We start from the raw sequence: 24,451 nt of genomic DNA, 5'->3' as shown, positions 1-24,451 counted from the left end.
ATATCTTGATCAATATTTTGTAGTTGGGGGAGCAAAGGTCGACTGTCTCCTCTACATTCAGGTAAGGGCTAGGGGTAGGAGTAGGTATGGTGTCACATTTAGGACCAAATTAAATTCATTGGTATTACGAAGTGACAATGGAGCAAAAATGGCCAGATTACACTTTATAGAACTTTTTAAATGTCTTAAAAATAGATCTTGATAAATGTTTTGCTGGCAGTAGAAACTTACCCTATGGGGCCACCGTCAATGCTATCTTCAGCCAGGAGTGAAGGCTTGGGGGTCCCTGTGTCCCTCCTGCCGATAAAACGAGGGGAACCTGTAGCCATCATTACCTGGGGGACGCTACTTTGGTTGCCAGTGGGAACGCTGTATGGTTCACCGTGGGTTGAGAGTGTAGGGAGAGTACCTATCATGAAGAGAGAGAACGATCTCATTAATTCAATTGTAAATGCAGTGAAACCTGTATTATGAAGACCGCTCAAGGGAAACATGAAAAGCAGTCTTTATAGGCAGGTGGTATTTTTGAACAGGTTTCTTTAGTATAGATTTCAATGAGAAACCAGATTCAAGGGAAACAAAATATGTGGTCTTTATAGGCAGGTGGTCGCTAAAGCAGGTTTGAATTTGTGTATGTGTGATGATTTGTTTCACCCGACTGCAGTGTAAATATAACTTTTACTCCAGCAGCAATACAGTCAATCCCACTTTCAGAGCCCACCTATTAAACTGTTACATTCGCATTTTGTTTCCGTTCAAGTGTTACCATGAAAATCTATATTGAGGAAAATACTTCTAAACAGAAACAAATGGAAAAAGAAGAAATTAAGAAAACATGAATAGCAAACAAACATGTAGTCCCTTACAAAAATGTCCTGTGGTACGTGATGTTGCCACACAAAATACCACAGGAATATTGGGTACCACAGGAACTTGTGTGGTAATATCACTAGACTTGTGTGGTAATGTCACTAGACTTGTGTGGTAATATCACTAGACTTGTGTGGTAATATCACTAGACTTGTGTGGTAATGTCACTAGACATGTGTGGTAATGTCACTAGATTTGTGTGGTAATATCACTAGACTTGTATGGTAATGTCATTAGACTCGTGTGGTAATCTGCTGGCTGTGGTAAGTTGATATTTCCTGTGGTACCTGATGTTACCACACAAAATACCACAGGAATATTTGGTACCACAGGAACTTGTGTGGTAATATCACTAGACTTGTGTGGTAATGTCACTAGACTTGTGTGGTAATGTCACTAGACTTGTGTGGTAATGTCACTAGACTTGTGTGGTAATGTCACTAGACTTGTGTGGTAATGTCACTAGACTTGTGTGGTAATGTCACTAGACTTGTGTGGTAATGTCAGCGGCTGGTTGTGGTAAGTTGATATTTCCTGTGGTACCTGAGGTTACCACACAAAATACCACAGGAATATTCAGTACCACAGGAACTTGTGTGGTAATGTCACTAGACTCGTGTGGTAATGTCAATGGCTGGCTATGGTAAGTTGATATTTCCTGTGGTACCTGAGGTTACCACACAAAATACCACAGGAATATTCAGTACCACAGGAACTCTTTTGTATTAGATATTTCCTGTGGTACGTGATGTTACCACACAAAATACCACAGGAATATTCAGTACCACAGGAACTTTTTTGTCCTCTGATACAGGACCCCCCCCCCCTCCCCCTTAATTCCTATGAGCATTCTTTACACCAGGGCCCTGTCTTACAAAGAGTTGATATCAATCGCAACTATGTATATAAGAGATAGGAGACTTGCGATTGATTGGAGGACTTCCGATTGATTCGGATCAAACACAACTCTTTGTAAGACGGGGCCCAGTTTTACGGTGACTAATAAAGAAGTTAACTTACGAATGCCTCCATCACCTCCTCCTCCTCGATCTGACCTCTGTTCCAGGACTGCTTTTAAGAGTTCCTGGACCACCTTCAGGTCATTGTTGACCTTCTTGAGTCCCTCCTCGTGCTTCTGCTTCAGGTCCTCTATCTCTGCTCTCAGACCTGATATGTTCCCATTGTGGGCTAGATGCTGTTCCTCTCTGATGAATTCATCCAGCTCTTCAAGAGAGTCCTGTAAAAGTTTTTAAAAATGTTATAACTTAATCTGAACACTTATCTAAAGTTTGTACCTGTAATTATCATTGTCGTAGTCATAGTTGTAGTTGAGTGGCTTAAGCACGTACTTGACTTGAAATTCAAAGGTCGTGGTTCGATCCCCGACACAGCACTAACATCCCTTAGCAAGGCATTAATCTTCATTTGCCACACTCGACCCATATGAGGTAAATGGTAACCTGGCAGAAATTAGATCCTTGAAATGCTGGAGCGCTGTAATGGCAGCTAGGCTAAAGCCGGGGTAATAAAAAATGAACCTCAGAATAGAATTTCTAGATAGACGGCGCTATAGAAATGCCTATTATTATTATTATCATTATTATTAAACATCTTCAATGTCTGCCCTTGAATCTGTATTCATGAAGCTCTTAATAAAGAGAGTCCTGCAAAAGCTTTAATGTAAAAATGAATCAAATCAGTTCTTTCAGAGTTTATTCATGTATATAGTACTTTATCTTTGCTGGAAACACCTTCAGTCTCTTCCCCTCCAATCTGCACTCATCAAGCTCTGAAAGAGAGTCCTGCAAACGCTTTGATGTAAAAATGAATCTCAACAGTTCTTTCAGTTTCTTAACCCTTTGCTTACGGGAACCTGGTGGTCCCTGTGTTAAGCCTATGGGACCTATAAAATTCAGTAGTCAACGGGTTAAGCTGTTTATTGCTGTGACCGAGGTTAGGTTTTACAATATAACTTTGAAGGCCAAAACAGGAATCATTGCTCCAAAATAAGATTCGCTGGCTTGCATCTCTGAATAGCTCACTTTCATATAGACCGTTGTCCTACCTTCAGTGCCTATGAAACATTCTAAACCAAACAATTTTAAAAGAAAAGTCTTGTTCCAACATTATTTCTGATTTGTTATAAAACACATATCACTGCCTCTGCATCCTATATTCAAACCAATCAATCTTTTTGGTTTATACATTTAGTTAAAGAAATTAACGTTTTTAAAAGGAGATATAAATCATTTCTTATCCAACAATTTAAATAAAGATTGATTTTGTACATGGTCAGGTTTTTGTTTCGATTTTGTTTTTGTTTTTTCCCCCTCTATTTAGGCATTAGGTTTTTTGTATCACCTTTTAAAACAACAATATTATCCTGCATTACTGTTTCGGTGGCAGCACAAATAAAGCCTTAATTGGCTTTCCTAGCTGTCTCCACATTCATATGACATTTTTGTTGATGTTGTTGTATTCTATTGTAAATGTTTCTCTTTAACTTGTAAGCAATGTTTTGTATTATATACCATAATTAACGGTGTATTAACCGCACCTTTTTGCCGCCGAAAAAAATTCAAAGTCGGGGGTGCGGCTTTTAAGTTTTGATTTATGCCCCTCCACCTGGCGCTATGCCTGGCAATGTCTCCCAGCTCGGTAATCGGTGTGTTGACTCACCACTCGGAAACTAGAACAACACTCAAATTTGTCTGTCATCTTGGTTTGAAAGTAATCTTTCTGATAGATCTCAATATGTACTTTATAATAATAATTCCTCCAAATTTTCTTCTATTACATGGTGTACCACAAGGTTCTATCCTAGGTCCCCTTCTGTTTTTTTAATTTAGATTAATGATCTTACACAAAAACCAAAAAAAATGTAGGCAATTTTTTTTTTATTAAGGGCGAAAAAGAGGGGTGCGGTTAATACACGAGCGCGATTTATACAACGTTAATTACGTTATGTTTTTTATGATGAATGAAATAAAGATCTACTACAAATCAAAAGCCTTTACCTTAATTTGAAAGGTCATCTTCTTGAGGTCATCTCCTCCCTCGGAGGTCATGTCGTCATCATAGTAAAGGCTTTGTGGGCTGCAGAACTCCCGGATGTAGTCAAAGTATTTCCTCTTAGTTTTCTTTCCCAGACCATCTTCAATACTCAAGATGATTTTAGTTTGCTGCATGATAGCAATGGCTGTGGCATTGTCATACACCCTGTCAGATTGGATAGAATTGTAGTGGATTTGAAATGCATAATTTTTTTTAAAAATACATAGAGGAAACACATTCTTAACCACTTCTGGCTACCATCTTTTGATCTGATGTATGTATAATAAAACCTTCATCATCATCATCATCATCATCATACATTTCGTTCTCCTCCTTCCCTTCCTCTCATCATCGTCTCCCACCATCTAAGCTAAAATCAATTCCATCAACATGCATCCCCTCAAAATCAGCAGCAGCATCATTATAGCTAATATCATCATCATCACCATTATTATCTCCATCACCATCATCACCATTACTACAAATCACCATCATTACCATCATCATACATTTCATTCTCCTCCTTTTCCATGTACTCCTCCTCTCCCTCTCCTCCTCCTCCTCTCCCTCTCCTACTCCTCTCCCTCTGCACCTCCTCCCCTTCCTCTCCCATTCCTCCTCTCCCTCTCCTCCTCCTCTCACTCTCCTCATCATCCTCATCATTACCATAACGTGACTCACCTCTGGAAGGTGTTAGAGAGCATGGCAATCAGTAGGTTGATGCAGAGGATAGCAGATATCATGAGGAATGTCACTAGGAGTATGTACGTCATCCAAACATTCTCCTGACGCATGCCCTGGGGTAGAAAACGATAAAAAGAAGGAACTTGATTACATATCATACAGGATTTTGTATCCACGTTATCTAAGGTCCGTGGTTCGATTGAGTCCCACCGCGGCACTAATGTCCTTTGGCAAGACGTTAATCTACATTTGCCACACTCAACCCAGGTGAGGTAAATGGTCACCTGGCAGGAAGTAATTCCTTGAAATGCTAGAGCATTGTAATGGCATCCATGCTAAAGCCGGGGTAATAATTACCAAACCTCTTTGGAAGTGCATAGAGACGTTATAATGTGATATGCGCTATACAAGAACTGAATACTATTATAATAATCGTTATTATTAAACATTCAAAGGGAGAAAGCTACACAATTAGTACTAACGATATCGAAGAAAGCATCTAAATGCTTGTACAGTAAGTAAGCAGCCAGGGGGCCGATGCTCTAAGTCCTCTCTGAGGGACTTGGTAACGAGGATTAAAGCCTTTAACTAAAAGGCACCAGCGCATTGACTTAGTTTGGAACCCGGGACCTCCTGGTTACGAGACCACAACTCTAGCTGCCACTGAGTCATTATGCCTCCACAAATTTCAGACATTCCTAACTCTCTTATTATTGATCAGATTTATTTAAACTTTTACTATTCTGTTACTTTTTTCCCCCAGCTTTTATGTACAAATGACCTTATTACAAACGATGGATTGCCCTTCAGAAGTCTGTTTTACTGAAATGCACATCTATTGGATACATATCCAGTCATGCCCATGTTCTGGAATCACAATCAATTAATAACATTGGGTAACTTAAGACTAAGAAATGCTAACTTTCCTACAGTGTGTTTCTAGTTGGGTCCATCCAGAAAGTTGGGGTACTTTTTGTGGCATACCAGAAGTGGAAACTACATGTATGTCTCCTATCAACTGTAACAATGTTTGCTCAAATTGAGTTTTGCTCGAAAAGCGTAGCCATCTTCAGAAGTACTCAAGCTTCATGGTCAATCAATATTATGGACCCAAAGTTTATGTAATGCTATATGAATATGATGTCCATGTCACGCTGGTAAAAAGAGAAATGTGTAATGAGCAAAGATTTTGAAGAAAAGCAACTAAAACAGGAACAATTACAGGCATGGCACTACTATATATATTCTTTGCATAAAAATCTTCAACAGATAATTTCATCTTCCATGTTTAGTAGAAGATCTCATACCTACGTTACATGGACAACGTCATATTTTTTGCTCCAACTGTATGGAATGACCCAGTTCCAAGCAGACACTTATTTCATCATGTGACTTACATCATAATCGTATTCATCGACCAACGTGATCCTGAAGAGGCTGTACATCAACTGATCCACAGTCTGCATGCTCGGGATGGTGCCATTGTTACCTCCATATGTCATCCAAAAGGCACATGCTATATTAAAGAAAATCAAATATATGTCATGAAAGAGGAACGTTTGACAATTGTTTCAAAACTAAACTTTACTAACAATAATAATTCTTTTTGGGATAATCGTAAAATGCAAACAGCCTTAATCGTATTCATTGACCAATGTGATCCTGGGGAGGCTGTGCATCATCTGTTCAACTGTCGCCATGCTTTGGATGGTACCATCGTTTCTTCCATACATGTATGTCATCCAGGAGGCAAAAGTATTTTAAAGAACATGATGAGAGCATTGAAACTTGTCAAGAAAAGGTGCACTATATATTTTACACCCTGTAGTACATGTTGTGTGATTGTAAAAGGAAAAAGTGACATTATTATGAAGAACATGCTGAGAGCCATGAAACATGTGAGAACAACTCATCTCAAAATTATGAACAACTTGATGGACCTTCAACTGCGCCCAGTCAAAAATGATGCCTCCACCAAAGTTTGATTGTAATCCATCAACAGGTTCTCAGAATATTGTGATTATACAAGCTATACATGTATGACCCTTTGATATTTGCATACATATTGAGCCCTGTGACTTTTGACCTTATGACCCCAAATTCTAATCAATTGATTGGCTCTGCAAGATACATACCATACATGACCTAAGTTTGGCAGGAATTCATCAATCGGTTCTTGAGATAACGCAATCATGAAAACGAAACGTACGGATGGACAGTCAACCCGAAAACATAATGCCTTGGGCTACTTCGTAACGGAGGTATAAAAATTAGTAATAATCTGTAAAATTACAATTAAAATTGTTGGTCCTTTCAGTACACGTACAGCTCATTTCAGTAATTTGAAATTTATATCATCATACAGAATATAATACAGGCACAATGTATGTTAGGTAAATGTGGAAGCTGTGATATATATTTTGCTCAGTGACTAGCTTGCAGACTAAAATTTACTGTTCTGGGGTGATTTTCTGAAAGCCTTTTTTATCAACAATTTTATTTTATGTGTGTAGTGGTGGTTATTTTACCTGACTGCTAAGAAAACATAAATGCTTGTTAGATTTCAAAATACTATGTTTTTGTATTCAGAAAATTTAAGGTATCAAAGGACTGATGAGCTTAAAGGGAGGTAAGATGAAAATACTACTAAAAGGTGTTTATATCTTACCGTAAGGTATATAGAAGTTTCCATACAGGTACAAGAAGGTCCCAAAGTCACTTGCGACGAGGCCAAGCATGACAATAAAAGGTCCTGCAGAAAAAGAAAACACAAAACAACATTTGGAATGTTAGGCTTCCTAGGGGTAGTTTCAATTTTTGTAAAGAAATTTTGGACTTGCACCAAGTAAATAAAGTTTGTGTGTGATCGATCTTGTAATTTTGTTTTTCGGTGCAATCCAACAAATTTCTTTCCAAAAAGCAAAGTATGTCATTGTAAGGGTGTAGCAGTACGAGGAAAATATCATCGATGCCAATTTGAAAAAAAAACATGTGATCAAATCAGCCCTTAAAAATCAATCCTGTCCTGAAAGGGTTAGGGTCATTTACATGTATATGTGTATTTCACCTGACAGCTAAAAGAGCAATAAGTGCTTGTTATAGTAAGCAACCAGAAGACCAATGGTTTTAGGTCCTCTCCGAGGGACCTGGAAATGAGGTTTAATGCCTTAATGCACTAGCGCATCGCCTTGGTTTCGAACGTGGGTCACCGGATTACGAGACCACTGCTCTATCGACTGAGCTATCACGCCTCCTACATGTGATGCACTTACCAAATCTGACAAAGGCTCTGACACTCTTCATCAGCCTCAACCAGACGAAGATGATGACGATGGCGAAGATGTTCTGGGTGGCCGTGCTCAGGCCGCTGGCATCGACGAAGATATCCACGACATGAAGGAGAGTCACAATGAGCAGCGAGATGTAAATCAGCCAATCAAATAAGTTCCTGTGTTGATGGAGATTGGAATAAAGATTAATAATAATAATAATAATAATACTCAGTTTTTATATAGCGCTTATTACAATGGCTAAGCGCTTCCAAACTTGGAGATTATTACCCCGGCTTTAGCTGTGCTGCCATTGCGGGGCTCTAGCATTTCAAAGAATCAATTCCTGCCGGATGCCCATTAACATCACCTGGGTTGAGTGTGGCAAATGTGGATCAATGTCTTGCCAAAGGACATTAGTGCCGCGGCGGGTCTCGAACCGCGGACCTTGTGATCGACTTAACCACTCGACCACGGTATATATCAGCACTGAAACATGTATGATTAGTAATTAAATTTTTCCTACCGTTACCAAGTTTTGTAATTTCTTTTAAGGACCGTTTGTAAAAAATTGATTTGTCCCGCCATATGTTTCTTGAGAATGTGACGTATTAAAGCTTACTTATAAAAGTTTTCAATAATAATTATTTAAGGAAAGGAACTTACTCGCGCAATGCTGTTGTCTTAAAGGGGCAAACTTTTCTACAGAGAAAGCCAGAAAGGTGAACTTTCAGTTAACACCTCTCTAGCTCTCAGCAAATGATATTAGGACTCACTATTCATCTGAAAATTAACTTGGGCCCTGGGCCGGCCGGTCAATACTTAAAGGGAACCAAAACCTTCATACTAAGTTATATGTACATTTATTGTAAAGTTTAAGATATTTGAATAAAATCAGTGAAAATTTAAACAAAATCGGCCAAGGAATATTTTTCCTTCTTTCTTGTGATTGAGATAATCTACTCCCCTGAAAGCAAGGAATAAAATGCAAAATGATATTCTACTTCACATGTTATGAAATCGTATCAAGAACACAAATACGAAGAAAACGAAAAGAAATTGAAATTTTATGTACAAAAGGCATGGAGAGTTGTCCACAGATGATGTCATCAAATTGAATATCACCCTCTAGTGACTAGTTATTTCAAAAAGCTCTAACTTCCATATTCCTTGCCCGATTTTGTTCAAATTTTCACTAATTTTATTCAAATCTTTTAAACTTTACAATAAAAGTAACTTAGTATGAAGGTTTTGGTTCCCTTAAGTTTCAATACTGGAGTGGACTTGCCTATTAAAGTCGATCTTAGTCTTTGTGAAAAATCCCCCAGGCGATGCCTCTCAAGCATCACATAATCACAGACATAGGATGCAAATGAAGGGGGGGGGGGGAGGGGGACACATGCCTCCCTCTCAATGTAAAAAATATTTTCTGTTCGCAGGAACTCGTTTAGGATTTGGTGTGGAGAAAGTGTAATTTTAGTATTTTGATATTATGTTACCAGGGGAGTGTTTCACAAAGGCTAAGATCAACTTTAAGTTGGATTTAACTATGACAGGCCACTCATGCCACTGGTTGCTCTCACCATTATGATCTTTAGATAATGTTAGATAATTGTCAACAAATGTAAATTCTGTAGATATGAGCCCATGATATGTACGTCCATTGAGAGACCAATGCCAGTAAATGGTGAAAGAAAACAGTGGTATGAACGGCCTGCCATAGTTAAGTCCAACTTAAAGTCAATCTTAGTCTTTGTGAAACACTCCCTAGAGCTTTTTTACAGTTTATTTTATAGCTTTCCTGAGCTAAATTGCTCAGTGCTCCTGTGCATTTTTCCGATGCTCCCTCTCCCCCCCCCTTTCAGCACACAACGTTTAATACGACTTACCATTTATCTGCGAAGTAGCTTGGAGCCTGTTCCTTTATTTCGGCAACCTCTTGGTCCAGGTACTGCCTCTCCTGGGGCCACTGGGGGTGACAGAACTTGAAATCCTTCTCAATCTCTGTGATACGCCAGTTTCTCCATGCCTGCCACAAGAAAAAGCACATGAGAAAGGCGTTCACATATGGTGCGCTTGTGTAATTACGTTTTTACAAACGTGTGTCAATTAGATATGATTATTTACGTCTGGGGATCGACCTTTAACGTCACCATCCAAAAGACATGACTCAGTTTCGAATCAGGGTCGGTTATAGCTAGTTTGTAGGCAAAGACAGAGAGCTGACCAAGTGAACGTGCCGCTAGATCAACTCACATCTCCATCAAACCACAGCATTTTTATAGGGTACATGTAGCATATTCACATATGATGTTGCAGTAAACTCCAGCCCTTTTTTATGACAAGGCACTTCATTTTCCATTTTGGTTAGGCTTAGGGGTTGGGGTTAGGTGTATGTGTTGTACAATCCATGTATGATGATGACGATTCATAGGGTCCTTATTTACAAGCACAAGCTACTGTTTAAAGTCCTGGCCTATTATGTACTCTGTATTTATGATTTGTAATTTTTTCATGACGCCAACAAAAATTGACTTGAATTCAGTTCAAATTTAATCAACCAACAAAACATATTCCAAGTGACAAAATGAATACCAAAATAATATAGTTCTGGCACATTTCACAAGTGTCTTATACATGTACGGGACAATCAGCCCGTTGAATAGTTAAGGTACTTTTCTCACTCCTTATAGGCTTATCATAAAAGCTACTATGGATCCATAAATCATGTTTTCAAAAACATCACGGTTAATCGCAACCTAATAGTTTGCGAGTGATATCGATCACAATTGCACATAAGAGATAGGAGTCTGCAAAGTTGCGATTGATTGGAGGACTTGCGATTGATTCGATTCAATCGTAACTTTTTATAAGACGGGGCCCGCATGTGGAGATGATGCTTAGGAGATGCTTATATGAGCAATGCAATTACTGATGCTGCACCAGAAACATTTATCATTACATGTCACAAATGAATACGTTGAATGGTAATATGACAGAATAGTACATGAACTTGTTGGGCCCTGCGCCTTACAAAGGTTGATATTAATCGCAACTTATTTGTGATTGATATCAATCGCAACTATATACGTTCGTAATTAGAGACGGGGCCCCAGGAGCAGGCGGATATAAACAAAGCTAAAATAGAGCAGTACTTACGATGAACTTCTTCTTTGAGTCTGAAAATTCTTTGAGCTCCAAGACTATCTGGTATATAGTCAAGAGACCACCGCATACCTGTGCGAATAGAAAATACAGGAAATTTCTAAATGATAGTCACATTTGTATGGCGCTTAAAGATAAAGTTGAGTTATGGTCATGTGCATTGTGAAAGAAACGTTGTGGAATCGATCAGAAAAGGTTGATCATCTAGCATATAAGTATTGGTGTGTACTGCAAGGTTTTGGAATCATTTGAAAATGATAAGCAATTTGGCCCAGTCTTGGTAAAGTTACAAGCACTGTACACAGAAAGATGTATATGGGAATACACAAACATGTGGCATAAAAATCCGTCCCAATTTTTATGATGGTACATGCCATATTTATAATATTAAGGCATTTGAAGAGCCATGCTTTTCATGGAACATCATTTAACTGATGTTCCTCCACACGCGTAACATTAACGCTCACAAATTATTTTTCACTTCTCCCCAGAACTCAACCCCCCCTCTTTAATACTACATTTCTAACTTTTCCTAACTTCTAATTTTACAAGCTCATACATGCCAATCGAACAACTTTAACATTTGCATCCTACCAGGTACCATTTACCTTCTTATGCAACAAGGTGTAACTGGCAGCAAGATTTTTGCATCGTACCGATTTTCAGCGTAATAAATTACTTAATTTGTCCGTGCATAACTTAAATGGATGGGTTCATTATTTAAAAAGATATGTGCAATTTCGTAGCTTTAATTTTAGCTTGTTATTTTATACGCACAAAGCTGCTCTTTGTTTAAATACTAGCATGTGTCCTCCTCCTCCTCCTCCTCCTCCTCCTCCCCCTCCCCCTCCTCCTTCTTCTCCTTCTCCTCCTTCTCCTCCTCCTCCTTCTCCTCCTCCTCCTTCTCCTCCTCCTCCTCCTCCTCCTCCTCCTCCTCCTCCTCCTCCTCCCCCTCCCCTCCCCCTCCCCCTCCCCCTCCTCCTTCTTCTCCTTCTCCTCCTCCTCCTCCTCCTCCTCCTCCTCCTCCTCCTCCTCCTCCCCTCCTTTTCTTCTTCTTCTTCCTACAACTAGTTCTAGTACTAATATTATTATTATTATCACAATTCATATTTCTATTACTAATATTATTATTATTATCACAATTCATATTTCTATTACTATAACTAGGACTACTTTTCCCCTTCTCATTTCTCTATGTAACTCATTCCAATTCTATCCCTCTGCACCTAAGAATAGTTTACTAGATCGATGGCGCATAACAAATGCTGTATTATTAGTAGTAGTATTACTATTACTATTGAAATTGCTAAAATTACTATTACTATGACAATTACTATTACTGTTCTTATTATTACTATCATTATTACTATCGCTGTTACCAATTCTAATACTATCAACATTAAACTACTGCCATTAAAATAGCTGGTACACAGTTTAAACATACCTCTAGAATCAGCCTCCAAATGTCCTCAGGAAACTTGTACTCGAAAGGGCTCTTGAGACTGCAGGCTAACACTGTCCACATGAGAATGAAGAGAAGGTTGAATGCAAGCTGTTTGAAGGCTCCGTTTCTGCAATGTTTATACAGCAGAGAGAAAGGATAAAATACAGTCAAACCTGTCTGGGGGTGTTTCACAAAGACCAAGATTAACTTTAAGTTGGACTTAACTATGGCAGGCCATTCATGCCACTGTTTGCTTTCACCGTTTAATGGCAATGATCTCTCAAGGGACGTTCAAATCATGGTCACAAATCTACAGAATTTACATTTTTTGATAATTCATTATTGAAGGAAAAAATATCATCTAAAGATCATAATGGTGAGAGCAAACAGTGGCATGAAAGGCCTGCCATTGTTAAGTCCAACTTAAAGTCGATCTTAGTCTTTATGAAACACTCCCCAGAAAGACCACTCTATAGGAATAAAGAACAATCAATTTACGTCACATAAATAGAGTTAATATTTGATCATACTTTTTTTTAATGTGGCAAAAATGAAAAGCAAAATAGAGCAAAATGCTGTGAAATTTATGCTGAAATATCATTCACTGAGATTAAAAGAATATAATTCCAAAGAAACAGAATTTACATACAGGTTATCACTATAAGAAAAAGAATAAGCAGGAAAAATAGACTTTCTATACAGGTTATAAGAACAGACTTGACCAAGGAAAATTGCTCAAGAGTCGTACAAAGGCTCATAAAATAGAGAGGAGATGAAAGTTTTGTATCTTCCATGATTCTATACATCAATCACGCTCAAAGAAATGATGAAGCATTTCAAGTCACGCCTCCTAATAATAATAATAATATTCATTTGTAAAGCGCAATAACTATGTGGATATATTCTATTGCGCTGCAAGAGCTCGTAAATGCTGTGCTATACATACTATATGAACAAGTGAGTTTTCAGTTTTGATTTAAAATTATCTAGTGATGGGGCTTTCCTTATTTCTAGTGGTAATTTATTCCATAATCTAGGGGCAGCACAGAGAAATGACCGGTCCCCGAGGGTTACTTTGGTTTTATATGGGGGTATTTGCAACATAAATGTGTCTAATGGCTCCTAAAACAGAGAGGGAGGTGAAGGTTTTATGACTCCCAATCTATACATCAATCATGTTCAAAGAAATAATGAAGCATTTCAAGTCACCAATACAAAAACAACTTTTAGCAGAACAGAAAAAAATGCACTTCAGAATCATACAAAGGATTCTAAAACAGAGAGGGAGATGAAAGGAAACATAGCAAGCAAGAAATTCGTACTGACCTTCCAAATTTCTCCCATTTGGCCTCTACGAGCTGACGACACACCGGATGCATAATGAGCTCCAGCTGGTTGTAAAGGACTATGCTCTGAAGCTGTATTAAAAAACAAAGAATCGATCCATTGAAGATGTACAATATATGTATGAACACTTCGATTGCTTTCTTTGCCCCTCTGTACAGTAGCTTGTTTACCACACATGCAATTCTGCACAAAACAGTAGGCGGAAGGATAGCATTGTGCGACACGGTTACTTTGCAAAATTACCCAGTTTCGGGTCTGGTTATTAAACTCTATTACAACCCTTGACCCAATGGTATAGATAAATCTCGCACTTGGAACAATTAAATAATCTTGAAGAATTTGATATTTTTGTCCAAAGATAAATGCAAGGTGGCACAGAAAGATTTTCTTTTGTGGCATTCAAAGAGTTTATATCAACATATCTGTCATGTAATCCGAAATTGTGGTCAAGACCTTGGGGGTTATTCAATTCAAAACTTAAATCAGAAATATTAATATTTTACAAAGTTTTAACTTGAGGTATTTAGTACTTTTCTAGCCAAAATCAAATTCATTTATTTCTTAACTCTAGATATCGAAACGGTTATTGTTAATTTTGACTTTTGGATGTAATATATTAGTTTCGAACCAGTATTACAACCATCCTGATGAAAGTCTCTTTAAAATATTGCTTACCACAGTGCGTGCAGGGACCTCTATCCCTGAATCCAGAGGTAGCGGTTCTAGGAGATGGAGATCATAGTACTGCTTACGATTGGCTCTATCACATCGGTACAGCTGATTGAGGCCTTCCTTGGCCTAGTGGGGTTTGGGAGAAAACGGAACAAAATTTACTTGTTACAAAATAGTACTCAACTATAAAAATGTCTGAAAGAAATCACTGTTATTTCTTTATTCATAATTTCCTGTCATGTGAGTGAGGTTGTAGCGTTAAAGACTAGAAGTAGAAGTAGAAGAAGGAGAAGGAGAAGGAGAAGGAGAAGGAGAAGGAGAAGGAGAAGGAGAAGGAGAAGGAGAAGAAGGAGAAGGGGAAGAAGAAGGAGAAGGGGAAGGGGAAGGAGAAGGAGAAGGAGAAGGAGAAGAAGAAGAAGAAGAAGAAGGAGAAGGAGAAGAAGAAGAAGAGGAAGAAGGAGAAGAAGAAGAGAAGGAAGAAGAAGAAGAAGAAGAGAAGAAGGAGAAGAAGAAGAAGAGAAGGAAGAAGAAGAAGAAGAAGAAGAAGAAGAAGAAGAAGAAGAAGAAGAAGAAGAAGAAGAAGAGGAAGAAGGAGAAGAAGAAGAAGAAGAAGTAGAAGAAGAAGAAGAAGAAGAAGAAGAAGAAGAAGAAGAAGAAGAAGAGGAAGAAGAAGAAGAAGAAGAAGAAGAAGAAGAAGAAGAAGAAGAAGAAGAAGAAGGAGATAGAGGAGGAGGAGAAGAACAGAATAAAAATACATGGAGTGTCTCCATGTAAATGTTATTACATTTGGGAATAACCTTGATAGGCCATTGGCCTCTGTTTTTCCCACCACATTATGATTTCAATTGAAGATGTTTCCTTTTAACATTTATTGTTGTATATATATGCATACAAATTGTACTTGTGTTTTTTTTAATCAGATGTGGAAATAAAACTTGAACTTGAAGTGTACCTTTGCACAACGAAATGAACTTACCACAGCTGGCATTTTGGTGACCATGACTTGGAGTGCTGTGTGTCCCGTACGGTCAACATCATACGATCTGGCCCCCATCTCTAATAAGACGTTAGAAGTCTCGCTTCGATCTGAAGAGATGATATAATATCGAATATTTAGGAGCGCTAAAAATAATAAGTACCATAGCGCTTACAAATACAAATATATGAAAAGAGGACAGAGTAGATCACTGGGGAAAAGGTAAGTTTTGAGGGATCTTTTGAAGGGACAAGACAAGGTAATTTCCCTTATCGAAAGATGCTGTTCCAAGTCTTGGATGCGGCTACTGCAAAACGAGTATAGATTTGGGAATGATAAGTTTTCATGTGTGGGTTGCTGAGCGAAGATTACGAGACGGTGTATATATTTGGAGGGTGTCAATCACAACCAAAGTGATTTGTTGTGCTAAAAAATTTCATTTCAAATTTCAATTTGCATGAGGCGCGATGGCTCAGTGGTAGAGCAGTGGTCTCGTAACCGGGAGATCACGGGTTCGAAACCAATTTGTTGCGCTTTAGTGCCCTTTGGTAAGGCATAAATCCTCATTACCAAGTCCCTCAGAGAAGACTTTAAGCCGTTGGTCCCCTGGTTGCTTATACATAAAATGCTTTCTTAGCAGTCAGGTGAAACCCACCAATCGAGATGGTTTGGACAATTAGAAATAAGTCCTGTGACACATACAAATAACCTGTCTGACAGTCTCGGTGTCTAAGTCGAGACACCTCCCTCAGAGGTATTCTGTTCAAATTGATTTACATACATCTTTTATGCACAATAAGAATATTCTAAAAATCCTAACAATCTCCAAAATATTGGGCTAATAACAAACAATGAGGTCGTACCATCAACATTTGGGGTAAGGCACTTTACTTTAAAGATACTATGTCCCTTTTGTAGCCAACTTCAAATTCAGTAGAACTTTGCAGTAATATCTGTGAAATTTAAACATTAGCAGGGTTCTAGTATTCAAATGATGCAAGGAAACCCGTTTACCTTCTAGACTTCACTATCGGACACTATTGAGTGACTGATTGACATCTTTTTTTCTTTGGTAATAACATACATAAAATGAGTTGTAACATGAGCATTTTGTCTACATCAATAACCCACTACTTGTAATGGCCAAAATTAAACTCATTGAATCTTTGTGCAGCACACAATGTACGACCATTCGGTACAAGGGTCTGAAAATCAGACTATTACTTTTGTGATTGCAATCAAGAAAGTCGATTCAACACGTATTGGATGTTATTTTCGTTACATACCTAACTCTGCGGCAAGCAGGAGAGGTGTTCTCCCTTTGTAATCTCGGATGTGGAGCTGTGCCCCTTTCTTGAGGAGTAGTCTCAAGCTCTCACAGGCGTCATTCCGTGCTGCGTAGTGGAGGGGGGACTGCATCTCCTTTTCCGTCAGGCTTTCAATGTATGCTATAATAACAATAATAATTAGATCAATTTATATATAAGCGCAGCTACTATATAAATATACATGTAGTCTACTGCAGGCTGTGGTGAAAACAAAGCTACCAACAGTGTTTCATTACAGACAAACAATTAAAAAAATATAATCAAAAGCTTCCCCAAACAGATGCATCTTCAACAAAACAGATGAGGCTTTTCTTATGTCTAAGTCTAGTGGTAGGTTATTCCAAAGCTCTGGAGTGACCCAACTGAAAGCACAATCTCCAAGAGTTACACTTCATTTTTGTTTATACACAGCACTCTATAATACACAGGTGGAAGTATTCTCTGAAAAGGGGAAACAAATGTTATTTATGTAGCACCTCCATCGCTGTAGGAGTGATTATTTCAAAATGTACAGAGTGGGCCCTCTTCATGTTTTGAAGATCAGTGGATATTTGGGGTCATTTGGAACATGTGCTATCCATGAACTGGTCTATTACATATAGCCTTGCACACGATCCATTGAGGTTCTTTCCTACTTCAAAATATTCCTATACCATTATGCTTCAATCCATTCTATCACTCTGAGAAAGACAATGGGAGCAATTAACTGACATTAGGCATAACACGTACCTCCATTTTCGAGCAGAACTTTGATCATTTCAGGGAAGTCCACGGCAGCAGCAACGTGAAGAGGAGTCCTACCATACAGGTCAGCCTGGTTTACGTTGCTCCCTCTCTCAATCATGAAAACCGCAACGTCTGGATCCCACGTTCTAGAAATCTATGAAAGGATAATATGATCAATTATGACATTCAGGAGGGATAGAACTTTACCTCAAGACATCTCTAAATGTGTTCATGGGGATGTTTCACAAAGACTGAGATCGACTTTAAGTTGGACTTAAAGAGAAGGTTGAGTTCTGGGAAGAGGTGAAAAATAATTTGTAATTTTCTAATTCTAGTGATTCCACACTGTTTCTTTCACAATGCAATCGCATGACCAGAACTCAACTTCATCTTTAACTATGGCAGGCCGTTCATGCCACGTAGTGTTTGCTCTCATCATTATCTTTAGACAATATTTTTTCCTTTAATAATGAACTATCAACAAATGTAAATTCTGTAGATTCGTGATAATGATTAGTATGTCCCTTGAGAAACTAATGCAAGTGAATGAGGAGAGAAAATAGTGGCATGAATGGCCCGTCCAAATTCAAGTCAATCTTAGTCTTAAACACTCCCCTGGACAATTCAAAATCAGCTCTGTTATAAAAGAAATTAATAAAAGCACATTAATCACAGGTGTCATGAAATGTATTTCACTTCAGTGTAGTTGAAGTCTTTTCTGGACGATCATTGACTCAAACACTTCTTTGGTGCTGAAAGTTGTAATATGATTTAGAGCAATGATCGAACCACCTCCAAGAGTCTATTTCACTCAAGGTGATTGATTGATGTTACAGGTAATTGACTCTGTCTATATTCAATTATTGAACTTGGCAGAAGCATACATGTTATAATAATAGTGGGTTCTTGTATAACGCTCATGTCTGTCAAACTTCACACTCCTGGCGCTCCACAGTGATTTAGCATGGCAGTCGTAATCAGCGCATAGTACATTTCAAGGAATAAATCCGGCAAGGTACCCATTAAACACTCGGTGGAGAGTGGCAAATGATCATTTAATGTCTTGAGGAAAGACATGATTGCTGGACTGAGATTCAAACCCTCAACCCTTAAATTGAGAGTCCAGTGAATGAGCCTCTAAACCACAACACCTTTACACAATCTTCATTAATATAAAAGACCCTATATTTGATGAAAATTAAACTTGATATAAATGAAAAACTGAATAATTGTAGAAAACAAATATAAAGGAATAAAGAGTATTTACCCTTTCATTATTGCACAAAGGCAAATTAAAAACCTAATTTTCCACACCCCTCCAAATTATGGGTCAACTGGGGTCAAATTTGGTGAAGTTACAGTGATGACATGCATAACATGTGAACCTGATCGGTTCTCCTATATAGCCGAGGTGATGAGCCATGCTTAATTAATGCAAAGTCATTGTGAATATGCGTATATACTCCACATATGATGATGTCATCAAGTCGAAAGCAAGTTTTTAAGTTGACAACTTCCAATTTTTTAAGGCTTGAGATTTTTAGTTTTCAGAGAGCTGATACTTTTCTGACGGACACTAAAATGGCAATTCTAGTAATTGATATTATTGTAATCTACGGCTTATAAGTTTTCTGTTGATATATAGATCATCCATTTCATTTTTCAGTTCGGATATGGTCTTTAACAACTCTGATAACATACCTCATGGAGTGCTGTCTGACCATACTTGTCTGTACAGTTAATATCAGCTCCTCTGCTCAGAATCAGTTCCAAGTATTCCAAATCTATCGATATGTTAGGGTCCGTCGATGTCGCAAGGTGTCCGAAGTAGCCAATCAACTCTGCGTTGGCCACGTTGGCACTGAGGGGGTCCGGTGAAATGCTGGCATCGATGCCCCGGACTAAAGTGTATTTTTTAGCTACAGGTGTAGAAAGGAAGGAAGGGTATGGAAATTAATGGTACTCAAAAGAAATTTGCATAGGTTTGATTACCTTGATCGATGAATAAAGAGGTTTATAAGATGATGATGTGGATCCTAATCAAATGATTGGTTGAGAGCGTACACGTGACCAGGCATTTATTTTGCCTAATGCGTAATTTTGAAAATGACATCATCATCATATAAAACATCATTTAATAAAACAAACAAAACAATATTCTATAAAACAAATAATACAAATCATTTTGTTTGGGGATTAGTAAAATTACCCACATTCTGTACCTTTAAAATAGTCCAAGTTAGACTGTTCCAAAGGTACCTCGTGTGGATAATTTTTTTACTAATGCCCTCACTGCTTTGTATTATTTGTATATTAATGCAGGCTGTTCGCTTTTGAAAAAGTTCGTTTATTTACAATAGTTACTGCTCCTTCCAAGAACAAGTTTTTATTTAAGATATGTAAGCATTTTGATGGAGTCTTCTCTTATGAACATGTAATAAAGACATCAAGAAGCAATATAGCTCTAAAAATAAAAATAAATATTGGCTTGGCCACCCCGCTGCCTAAATAACAGTTTAGTAAATCTTCAATTCAGGATAAAGCCTTATAATATGCAATTAATAAAGAAAGGATTAGATTGTTAAATAAAATAAAATGTTATTATATGTTTCAAATACAGGTTAAATCACAATAAGAATTTCCTTGCTGAGAGTCATCGGCCTTTCATCACAAACATTGAAATGTAGCATACATTGTGTTTTTCACTCAAGTATCAGACTGCATCATAAAGATGATTTTTTAAATATTTTTTTTAATATATATTTTTTTAAATGAAGTAAAAATTTCCCTCACTATTTTTGGAAGCACTAGCCAAGAGGCATGCAGTGTTAAATGGTAAATAAAATTGAAACAAATTTTCTCACACAAAGAATTTAGTTGTTAGTATATGATTGTAAAAAGAAATGAAATAAGATATTACAGTAAGTCCATGCAACAGTTTTAGTTCTTTAACTCGGTCTATAACCCAATCAACAGATTTGTGCAGAAAATTCATTAAAGGTTAAATTTCAAATGTATCACTCAAAAAGATGAGGGTCGAAAATTGAAATGATAAGAAACAAAAACGTGCTAAATATGTGAAGCTTATCAGGTGAAAAAATAACCTGGCAAAAATAAATAAATAATGAACCAATCACCAGTGTTAGTTATTTTCCGAACCTCACCACAGAAATATGAACTTTAACAAAATATTTTATTTTCTTATCATGACCCTCTATAGGATGTTTCCATGCAATGTGTTCCATAAAACATGTTATTTTTCCGCCTATTTCATTACAAAATGAAAAATACTCTGTTTTGAGCATATAATAATATTAAGAAAATAAAAATAGTCAATATCAAGCGATTTTTGTTTTTTAAATAAAATCTGGATCTTCAATCTAATACCGTCTAAATTAAGATTTCTGCTAGCATAATTATTTATCAATGAATATCAATAGAAACAAATTTATTTCCTACACTGTGATAAAAGATATCAATTATCATTTGTATCATTTGTTAACTATTCAGAGGAAGCACAAGAATATTAACTACTGCAAAATGTTTCATTGTACATCTATATTTTGGATTTGATTTTTTTTTTTTTTTTTTTTTTTTTTTTTTGCCTTTATGAAGGTCTGCTGAGTTTCTGCTGTTCTTGAATAAAGGGACCTTATGGTGAGTGCTTTCCTGCATTTCAAATGTTACCAGTAATGATGGGAAACATGAAAATGAATATGGAAAGAATATGCAGGAATATATGAAAATAAATCCATTTTGTGCAACTCTATTCTGAAATAACTACGTTAAAGAGCAACCCACCCCAGGTGTATGAAGGAAGAAAAATAAGAAAAACAGAATGGTGAATGTTTGAAACAAAATACAAATCGGACCAAACATAAGAATGTTTGAAATATGTCATGAGATCATTTTTTTCAGTGAATCATGATGTACTCCAGGACAACTACATGTATTCTATTTGTTATGTACAAAAGTATCATTAATTTATCTTTTTCTCCCAAGTAATATGGAAAGGTTCTCTAATCTCTACAAACAAAATATGCTCTCATTTTAGTCATTTTGTGTGTTGGAACAAATGTGAAAGTTGCCTGGCATTACATCACAGTGACATTACAGATTCAACTAATTTGAAATTTTCATATGTAAAGTGATCACAACTTTCAAAAAATTCATAGCTTTTCTTATTTTTTATCCAATTTGTTCAAACTATCATCGGTCTACTTCTCTGATTGTTCTGCTTTTTTTTAGAGTTGTTTGTTAGGGTTGAATTGCCCTTGAACCACCACCGATTCAAAGATGAAAATCCTATGTTTACTTTACAATGACTCTGAACACAACTGTAAATTAGTGCACCATGCTTTCCATGAACCTTAAACAAGAGTGCAAAAAACCTCTGTTGGAAAAAGGCATTTAATGAATATGAAAATTAATAAAAACTGAAATTCACACCAAATAAGTGAGTCTTAAAAAGAATTTTGCGATAGATACTTACATTGTGATATTTGCATAGGGGTAGGGAGGAAGTAGGGGATAAAATAATTTCAAGAAGGGGAGCATGAACAAAAAGAGAAAAACAAATCATACACAGCATTTAGAAAGTTGCTTTGTTCAAAATTAAAAGATGTAGAAGCTACAGAACGATTTAGGTCTAAGAACACTTTGCTAAAGAATTAGGCTACAGAAATCAGGATCGTTATAATATAAAGCAAGCTCATAGTTCCATCCTCTTCAAGTGAAAATGACAATAACCTACCATCTTCTCTCAGACCTGTATTCAAATATAAAGGCAGAATAAATGCACTCAACATTAAACAATTACATATGTATCATCAAACAGACAGAACAAATCTAGGACATTTGATTTGGCAAAAGCATATCTGATCAGCATGATTTTACATGTGCTGAACCATTCAATGCACACTTCTCTAGCCATGCAGTTTTTTAGTAATGTAACCAAATTTATATTTAAAGTGATAGTGGAGTTTTGGTATAGAGGGAGCTACACAAAATAATTTTATTCATCCGCCTTTTAGCAAAACAGGGAAGTCATGTATGGCTCAAGCACTTTTTTACTAGGCAATATTTTACATGAAGAAAATAATAAAATATTATTAAAATAAAATATACAAAATATTGGCTGCAACTGGAACAATGCATATAAGACTGTAGATAAAACAAGCAAGCAGACTATAAAATACACAGCATAATAATTTAAGAAAGAGTGAGATTGCAATGGCTACTACATGGAAGAATATAATTGAGGAAAACATTTGAATGTAACATACCCGTAGATCCACCATTCCTAGACCTCCTCCCACATTTCAAGTTCTTAAACTTATCCACCCCTTTCTTCACCATCTGGTAATTGGTGATGACATTGGCTGCCGAATTCCTCTTGTGGGTCGTCTCCAGCAGGTCTTTATGACCTTTCCCCGACCTCTTGAGGAGCTCCTCCTGGTCACTTCCTGTTTGGATGATGACGGGGTGCATGGGGAAGACTTTCCCCACCTTCCCTTTCTTTTTTTTCTTCTTGCTGTTCCTGGCTTGGCCATTATCGGCAGAGGAACTCATGGTGGGTAGAGTCTAGAGAGGCTGCTCTTGGATGCTGGACATGAAATCTTCCTGATTCACAACTAGTACCGATCCTAAATTTATGAGATGGGGATGAAGATAGAGAAAAAGATATTAATGAAACAAAGTTTCGAGGGGTCAGTGACACAATGACCTAACTCCATTTTGGCCATTTTGAGAAAAAGTGGTTTATGTGTCACTGAGCACTTGGGCCTTAAGGAGTGAAGTCTATGTTTCACTAGCCATTGACTCTACTGGGGTGTTGGGTGGAGTTAAGTCTTTGTGTTTCCTGGAAAGCCCACATTTTTCTGAACATTTTGATATCAAATACTCATTTGATAACTGTGATAACGCCATTACGAACGTGTAGATGGCGCACAGTTTTTCCTTCATAATCATTTTGCCTTCGGCGTAGACTAGAAGGGATGAGATTGACGGCAGCGAGAGTTAAACACGGCTTGCAAGATTTTCAACATGGATGTCGATTTTGACCGATAATTTCCTTAAAAGGGACCATTAAACGGATTATATCAATGAAGTTAGTAAGTGGAACCGATGTATTATAGCCTAGGCCTAATTTAAAATTGGAAATGAACGAGGTAAAATGACATTTTGGGGGATTTTGGGGGCATAACAATACGGCCGTGGCAAGTTTGTGGGAGGGGCCTAGCGGCTAAAATCTAGCGGAATAAGTTCAACACAGGCTGGCATAGGCAGTCGTTCAGTCTCTATAACCGGAGGTCTAGTGGAGCCAGACGTAGTCTCAGTGGAACAACCGACGATTATAGAGACTGAAGCTTTCGGTCTAGTATGAGTCCAGCTCCGTTAAGCTACGGATGTCTTTTTAACTGCACATAGCTCATTGTAGACCTTTTACTGAGACACTACATGTATATATACACCTGCACAGCACCTACAATCAGTACGAGAATACACCCGACGGTGGCCTGTACTTATAGCGAAGAAGAAGAAGAAGAAGAAGAATCTGGAGTCTACAATCGTTGTTGATGTCACGAAAGAGCTAACACAAATACCATTATGTGGGGATGGGCTTCATGGTGCAGCTGCAGGCGCAGTCGACCAATTTTTGGCCGACCGATTTAAAACTAAAACAAACATCAACATTCATGCATTAGACCGAAGCAAAAACATATACAGCATGAAATAACGGCCGAAATAACAATACACTGATAAAGTTTAAAAAACACACATCTAATGATAAAAATAATGAATTTTATTACCTTCAGTAACGTCAAGCATCAATCAATCAGTGAACGCACTTTGATTAGTGCTTCCATGGAAACTGAAAAAAGCGCCATCTGTAGCTAGCTAGCTGTACATGTGC

The 24,451-nt window shown here is 37.5% G+C and overlaps 1 protein-coding gene across 6 annotated transcripts; it reads right to left on the bottom strand.

Annotated features, from left to right (window-relative positions):
* Nucleotides 1–212: 212 nt before the first annotated feature.
* LOC105436423 (transient receptor potential cation channel subfamily A member 1) lies at nucleotides 213–24,423 on the bottom strand. Of its 6 annotated transcripts, none has more exons than XM_030982816.1 (19): nucleotides 24,348–24,423; nucleotides 22,821–23,180; nucleotides 22,289–22,303; nucleotides 19,237–19,454; nucleotides 17,539–17,689; nucleotides 16,768–16,929; nucleotides 15,482–15,591; nucleotides 14,509–14,631; nucleotides 13,813–13,904; nucleotides 12,487–12,613; nucleotides 11,037–11,114; nucleotides 9,767–9,906; nucleotides 7,881–8,056; nucleotides 7,277–7,360; nucleotides 6,006–6,124; nucleotides 4,606–4,721; nucleotides 3,888–4,089; nucleotides 1,891–2,107; nucleotides 213–409 (listed from the first exon to the last, which is right to left on the bottom strand). In XM_030982816.1, the coding sequence occupies exons 2-19, from the start codon at nucleotides 23,104–23,106 to the stop codon at nucleotides 228–230; spliced, it is 2,598 nt and encodes an 865-aa protein (XP_030838676.1). In that variant the 5' UTR covers nucleotides 23,107–23,180; nucleotides 24,348–24,423; the 3' UTR covers nucleotides 213–227. The 6 variants fall into 6 exon arrangements, with proteins under 6 accessions (XP_030838676.1, XP_030838679.1, XP_030838677.1 ...); XM_030982819.1 differs by having other exon boundaries at nucleotides 19,237–19,436; XM_030982817.1 differs by having other exon boundaries at nucleotides 22,821–23,182; nucleotides 24,354–24,423.
* Between the last annotated feature and the right edge of the window lie 28 nt (nucleotides 24,424–24,451).

The sequence above is a fragment of the Strongylocentrotus purpuratus genome, unplaced genomic scaffold (assembly GCF_000002235.5).
Source record: "Strongylocentrotus purpuratus isolate Spur 01 unplaced genomic scaffold, Spur_5.0 spur5_scaffold_13, whole genome shotgun sequence".
NCBI classification, from domain to species: Eukaryota; Metazoa; Echinodermata; class Echinoidea; order Camarodonta; family Strongylocentrotidae; genus Strongylocentrotus; species Strongylocentrotus purpuratus.
Note: the sequence above shows the minus strand (reverse complement) of the source record. Positions and strands in the feature narration are given on the sequence as shown.